Genomic DNA, 7,500 nt, shown 5'->3' with positions numbered 1-7,500 from the left:
CCCCCCCCCTCTCTCACACCCTCCCCCTCCCCCTTCTCTCTCACCCCCCTTCTCTCACTCACCCCTCTCTCTCTCTCTCACAGCTCGCGACTGGCGCCTCCTCCAGGACTTCCCCTCTCTCACCCCCTCACCCCCCACCTCCTCCCTCCCCCTCTCTCCCTCCCCCTCTCTCTCTCACCCTCTCTCTCACCCTCTCTCTCTCTCTCCCTCAGCTCGCGACTGGCGCCTCCTCCAGGACTTCCCCTCTCTCACCCCCTCACCCCCTCTCACCCTCACCCTCTCTCTCTCACCCTCTCTCTCTCACCCTCTCTTTCTCACCCTCAGCTCGCGACTGGCGCCTCCTCCAGGACTTCGCCAGGGACGCCAAGATGTCACTGCTCTTCGATGTCAACCAGTTCTACCGTCGAGGAGATGGTCGAGTCTGGGACCCTGAGAACGTGAGGCTGATACTACGTGACGTCGAGGAGGAGAGGGGAACGGGGGATCTCCTGTGGCAGCTGGGGAACGGTGGGTGGAGAGGGAGAGGGGAGAGGGGGAGAGGGAGAGGGAGAGGGGGATGGGGAAGAGAGGATAAGGGAGAGGGACTGAAGGTGACGGGAGGGGGAACAGGGGATCTCCTGTGGCAGCTGGGGAGCGGTGGGTGGAGAGAGGGGGTGAGAGGGGGAAGGTAGAGGGTGAGAGGGGAGGGAGGGGGAGAGGGGAGAGGGAGAGAAGGGGAACGGGGGATCTCCTGTGGCAGCTGGGGAACGGTGGGTGGAGAGAGAGGGGTGGGAGAGGGGAGAGGGGAGAAGGGGAAGGAGAAGGAGAGAAGGGGGAACGGGGAAGCTCCTGTGGCAGCTGGGGAACGGTGGGTGGAGAGGGGGGGTGAGAGGGGAGAGGGGGTGGGGAAATGGTGAGAGGGGAAAGGGTGGTAGGGGAGAGGGGAGAGGGAGAGAAGGGGAAAGGGGGAACCTCCTGTGGCAGCTGGGGAACGGTGGGTGGAGAGGGGGTGAGAGGGTGGGAGGGGGAGAGGGGGAGAAAGGGAAAATGGTGAGAGGGGAAAGGGGGAAAGGGTGGTAGGGGAGAGGGGGGCGAGGGGAGGGGGTTGGGGGAAGGGGAAGGTAGGTAGAGAGTGGAAGAGAGGTAGAGGGAAAGGGTGAGAGGGGAGAAGGGGGTAGGGGAAAGGGGGTGGAAATAAGGAGGGGGAAAAGGAACAGGGGACCTCCTGTGGCAGCTGGGGAACGGTGGGTAGAGAGGGGTGAGAGGGAGAGGGAAAAGGGTGAGAGGGGAGAGAGGGATGGGGAAGAATGGATAGGGAGAGGGACTGAAGGGGGTGAAAGGAGGGGGAAGGGGGTCCTCCTGTGGTAGCTGGGGAATGATGGGTTGGGGAGTAAAGGGGAGAGGGGGAGAGGGGAGAGAGGGAGATAGGGCAAAGGGAGTGGGGAGAGGGGGAAGGGGAGGGACTGAAGGGGGTGAAAAGGAGAGAGGGTAGGGGGGTAAAGCAGATACAGGGGTGAGAGGAGAGAATGGGAAAAGGTGGGGAGGTAGAGATGGCTAGAATAAGGGTTGAGATGGCAGAGGTGTAAGGGGAAAGGGTGGGAGGAGGGGAGGGATAGATGGGAGGAGAGGAGGGGAGGGAAAGGGACGGAGGATATCTGCTATTGAAAGGGGAAATGGGGAGGGAGAAGGGTGGGAGGGGGTAGAGGGGGAGGGAGAAGGATGGGAGAGGGTAGAGGGGAAGGGTCTAGTGAGGTAGAGAGAGAAGGGAGAGAAGGAAAGGAGGCGAGAGAAAAGGGAAAGGGAAGGTAGGCAATGAGGGGAAACGGGAAAATAGGGAGAAGGTGAGAGGGGGAAAGGGAGAGAAGGGGAGGAGGCGAGAGAAAAGGGAAAGGGAAGGTAGGTAGAGGTGAGGGGAAAGGGGAAAATAGGAAGGGGAGAGGGAAGAGAGAGAGGGTGAGGAAGATATGGGGGAGGGAAAAGGGTGGGAGAGAGAAGGGGAGAGGGGAGGGTGAGAGGAGGGGTGGTGGGAGAAAGATAGAGGAGGGAAGGAGGGAGGGGAGATTGGGGTGGGAGAAAGGTAGAGGGGAAAAGGAGGGAGAGGAGGAAGAGAGAGAATGGGAAAAGAGAGGGAAGGCAAAAAGTAGATAGAGGAGAGGAGGGAAAAGGGGGAGGAGGAAGAGAGGGTAGGAGGAAAGGGAGAAAGGAAAAGGAGGGGAAACGGAGGGTAGGGGAAAATTGGAGAGGGGAAGGGAGTCTATTGAGAGAGGGTTGAGTGTCTGTGTGTTTGTCTGTGTTCGTTTGTTTATTGGCGAGTGTAATTACACTGTGAAAAGTGTTATGCATGAGAATTGATAACTTTCATACTGTAGTTGTGTGTGTGTAAGTGTTTATGTATCTGCTTGTGTCTAGTAATGATAATGATAATAATGATGATGATGATGATGATGATGATAGAAATCCCAATAAAAACGTCATAACAATAATGATAATGATAATGATCATAGTATAATAATGATGATAATAATAGTAACAACAACAGTAATAATAATGATAATGATCGCGATAATGAAAATAATAGCAGCAATAGCAATAACATAAATGAAATTAATAATCATCTTAATAATAACCACAACAGTATCTTTTGGTAACAACAACAACAGTAATAATGATGATGATGATGATCGTGATGATGAAAATAGCAGCAATAGCAATAACATGAATTAAATTAATAATCATCTTAGTAATAACCACAACAGTATCTTTTGTAATACTCATAATAAACAAAATAACAGACTTGCAATTACAAAATCGAAAACAGAGAAACAAATAAATAGACACACAAGACTTACCACAATACAGCAGCCATTTTAAACAGAAAAATATTCATAGTTACCCAACCACTTTTTTTTTTTTTTTTAAAGGAACTCTTGCTAAACCTCATCTTTTCCGGTCATATACTTGCCGTTATGAGCTCAGGCAACATATGCGGGAGTGGGAGGAGACACGCATGTTGGGGGGAGGCTAAAAATGAACTGTGTGGTATTTATTTATTTTTTTTTATTTTTATTTTTTTTTTTAGGGTCGTTTTTGAGTTTGTTTTTGTTGTTGTTGTTTTCTGTTTTTTTGTTTGTGTGGGTGTTTCTCGGGGGATCTGTTTGGTGTGTGTGTGTGTGTGTGTGTGTGTTTGTGTGTGTGTGTGTGTGTGTGTGTGTGTGTGTGTGTGTGTGTGTGTGTGTGTGTGTGTGTGTGTGTGTGTATGTGCAAACATATGCATCTAAGCATCTATATGTGTATTTGTCTCTGAAGTGTGTATATATATATATATATGTATACACATGCAATCATGTATATGTGTGTGTGTGCATGTATATGTATCTCCAAAAACACCAAAATAATCTTTGTAAATCACACTCCTACTATTACGATTATTATTATTATTATTATCATAAATATGATACTAATAATGGTAATAATAATCACGATATCATTATCATTATTATTATTATTATTATTATTATTATTATTATTATTCCTCCTCCTTCAAAACCGAATACATACAACAACAACTAACCCCCCCCTCCCCCCTCACCCTCAAAATCGAATGCAAACAACAACAACTAACCCCCCCCCTCCCCCCTCACCCTCAAAATCGAATGCAAACAACAACAACTAACCCCCCTCCCCTTCCCCTCCCTCAACCCGTTCAAATCCAAATACATACACACAACAACAACAAGTAACTCACCCCCTCCCCCTCCCCCCTCCCTTCCTCTCCCTTTCCTCCCCCCTCATCCCCTCCCCTCCTTCCTCCCTCCTCACAGAACCGAATGCCTACAACCACAAGTTCTCGCTGAGGATCCCCCCGAACCAGACTGCCGAGGACTACCTCCTCCTGCAGCAGGAACTGGACAGGCGCTTCCCTCACGCCGGGGTTGTGGGTCCTGACGTCACGCGACCGAAGAAGATGAACAGGAAGCTGGGTGAGAGTTCTTGTTATTCCTTCAATACGTGATGTTTTTGTGTTATTGAGATGTTCTTGTTCTGGTGATTAGTTTTGTTATTTCTTCATACGTAATGTTTTGGTGTTATTAAGATGTTCTTGTACGTGATGTTTTAGTGTTATTTAGATGTTCTTGTACGTAATGTTTTAGTGTTATTAAGATGTTCTTGTACGTAATGTTCTGGTGTTATTAAGATGTTCTTGTACGTAATGTTTTAGTGTTATTGAGATGTTCTTGTACGTTGTTTTAGTGTTATTAAGATGTTCTTGTTCTGTTGATAAGGTTAATATCACCGTTCATTGAAGGTTAAAAAATAGAACATTTGTCTAAAAAGCTTCGATTTAAACAGTTGATTTAAGACATTAGTATCAACTACATTATCATTATTTTTTTTTTTTTAAGTTTAGTAGCAAACAAACTTTATTTTTCGTTAACGGTGAAAATAAACACCGACACATCTCAAAAAAAAAGATAAATAAAAACAATCAATTTCCACACGTCACCGGTATCTATTAATAAACTTTAGTCTTTGAAGCAATTCCAATCAAATTTATATCGATTAGAAATAAATCTGATGTTATTAATCTTTTTTTCTCAGCTTTGAAAATGTCTTCCGTCGATTATCTTGCCAGTTTCCTGTCAACGGTGAAGATAAACTTGACAGCTGTTACGTGGCATCAGTGAGTAATGGAACTGAGATATGATATAAGGGTAAAAATTTGCATATGTATATATATATATATATATGTGTGTGTGTGTGTGTGTGTGTGTGTGTGTGTGTGTGTGTGTGTGTGTGTGTGTGTGTGTGTGTGTGTGTGTGTGTATGTATGTATGTATGTATGTATGTATGTATGTATATATGTATATATATATATATATATATATATATATATATATATATATATATATATGTGTGTGTGTGTGTGTGTGTGTGTGTGTGTGTGTGTGTGTGTGTGTGTGTGTGTCTATGTATAGACACACACACACACACACACACACACACACACACACACACACACACACACACACACACACACACACACACACACACACACACACACATATTTATATTCATATTTATTTATATGGAAATTTATATATATATGGAAAGAAGAGGAACAGCCAAAACTTTCCCTTGTGCTGTGCTATACAGTGCAGCGGTAGCATTCTCGTCTAACAATCTTGTTGACCCGCGTTCGATCCCACGCGCTGCCAGTGGATGGTCACCCCAGTCATCCCACAGACACAATGAGTGATTTAGAAGACAAAATAAAACAGACAGCAACACTTGACACCGTTACAAATGGGATTAAACTGAACTAAACTGAACTAAACTGAACTAAACTGAAATAATCTGAACTAAACTGAACTAAACTCCCCAGGTATTACGTGACTGGGCAGACAGCAACACTTGACACCTTCACAAATAGGATTAAACTGAACTAAACTGAAATAATCTGAACTAAACTGAAATGACACCGTCGCAAATGGGATTAAACTGAACTAAACTGAACTAAACTGAACTAAACTCCCCAGGTATTACGTGAATGGGCGAACAGCAACACTTGAGAAGTTTTTGGCTCCTGAGGTCTTCGATCAGCTGATCTGGCAGGTGGAGGAAGTTGTGCGGGTGAGAGACCAGCTGACTCCGAACACCCCAGTCTGGCTCAGTGAGTGGCTTACAATGGTATAAAACTATGGGCGTCTTCTGAAGCGTCCTTAACTCTTAAGACCGTATTTAGTTTAATCTTAATCCGCCGTGTTTGTACCGAAAGCGACACTCTCCGCTGCCAGACGCGCGGCGCGACAATAATGTTCGGGAAAAACTGTCGTACTCACTGTTCTATCACCACCGTTATCATGTTAATTTGCGTGAAATTCGCTCTTTTGGAAGATTTTATGTTTTTTTTTTCTTTCTTTCTTTTTGTAATGTCACTTTTGGTAATCATATTCAAGGAACCATTTTAGACATCTCTTAGGATTCAAAATAACTGTTATATTCAATGCGTATTTCACGAAACTGAAACTCTTACTAATGTTTTCATAATGCTAATTATCTTATTTTTTTATCTCTACTGCTTTGCCTCCTAATTGTTTAAAGTGTTCTGTAAATACTTGTTAATATTATAGTAAAGTAGTTGAGAAAAAACAAAATTCTTCTTTAAAACACTGGTTCATATTTGATTTAAAACGTCAACTTGTGTTCGTGGGATTATATTGTTTTTTATAATCATTACCCTAAGTTATTTCCTCTATCAGAATATTTGATCATTTGTGTAAATATATACAATTTCATTTCCATAATAAATACTAAGTATGAAAATTCTAAAACGATCGATGTTATTGCCGAAAATAAGTCTAAATGGCAACTCAAGCGATGGCAACCGTAAAGCTCATGACGGACTCGTGACGTGGCAGTCCGTGATTGGTGGGATTATCTTGTCGCTTCTGCGCATGTGCGGGATTAAAAAATGAGCTTAATATTAAACCCTGGTCTAGAGGTGCATTAAAAGTTTATTCTTTCTTCCTTCCTTCCTTTCTTTCTTTCTTTCTTTCTTTCTTTCTTTCTTTCTTTCTTTCTTTCTTTCTTTCTTTCTTTCTTTCTTTCTTTTTCTCGTGTTTTTTTTTTGTCTTTTACGAACGAGTGGTTCAAAGCTATATTTTTTATTATTATTTTATTTGTTTTATCTATTTATTTTTTCTCTCTTATCTTTATTTTATCTATTTTTTGCCTTCTTTTCTCTTTTTTGTTGTTTGTTTTTCCTTAATTTCTTTATTTTTTTCTCGTGTATTTTTTTCCTCTTTTTTTTCTCTTATCTTTATTTTTCTCTCATTTCTTCCTTCTTTTTCTTTTGCTTTTCCTTCTGTTATCTTTTTGTTGTTTCTTTTTTCTTAATTTCTTTCTTTTTTTCTCTCAGTTTTTCCTTCTTCTTTTTCTTTTCTCTTTCCCTCCCTTTTCTTTATTTTTCGTTGTTTTTTTCTTACTTCCTTTCTCTTCTTTTCTTTTTTCCTTCCTTCCTTTCTTTTCCCTTTTTCTTCTCTTTCTTTTCTTACCTCTTTTCTTTTTCTTTTTCTTTTCGCTTCCTCTCATTCTTTTGTCTTTCCTTTTCTTTCTCCGTAAAACATAATATCTATACTTCTATTTTTAATATAATATTTACTTTTATCTATTTTTTTCAATCAAGGATAATTTTCTAAATCATTTTAAATAATTATAAGTTCGTAATCCCGCAAATTATACACCTTTTAATGACCTTAGTTAAGGCGGCAGGTAAGTAGATTTAAGTATATCAAATATATCATTTATATTGATATATATATATAATTTATCAAACCAGGTTATATTTTGTATTTCTTTTCTTTTTTTTTCTTTCTCCGTCTCTGTGAATCGAATAATCACCTTTATGAGTTGTAGAAATAAAAGATAATGAAAAACAAACAAACAAACAAAAACATGGGAGATTCTTTGCTTGGTTGTGTTCTTAGTATTAAGGATTTTTAATTGTTTTAGGGCATGTTT

At 41.9% G+C, this 7,500-nt stretch overlaps 1 protein-coding gene across 6 annotated transcripts in view; it reads left to right on the top strand.

Annotated features, from left to right (window-relative positions):
• Positions 1-7,500, top strand: part of LOC113827196 (heparanase) — a 43,944-nt gene that overhangs the window by 26,610 nt on the left and 9,834 nt on the right. For all 6 annotated transcript variants that reach the window (XM_070114478.1, XM_070114477.1, XM_070114476.1 and 3 more), the window contains 4 exons: positions 325-507; positions 3,801-3,959; positions 4,579-4,660; positions 5,517-5,650. In XM_070114478.1, coding sequence (XP_069970579.1) covers positions 325-507; positions 3,801-3,959; positions 4,579-4,660; positions 5,517-5,650 — 558 coding nt within the window. The remainder of the gene's footprint in view (positions 1-324; positions 508-3,800; positions 3,960-4,578; positions 4,661-5,516; positions 5,651-7,500) is intronic.

Source organism: Penaeus vannamei, chromosome 36, assembly GCF_042767895.1.
Source record: "Penaeus vannamei isolate JL-2024 chromosome 36, ASM4276789v1, whole genome shotgun sequence".
Taxonomy (NCBI): Eukaryota; Metazoa; Arthropoda; class Malacostraca; order Decapoda; family Penaeidae; genus Penaeus; species Penaeus vannamei.
This window is presented reverse-complemented; position numbering and strand designations above follow the sequence as displayed.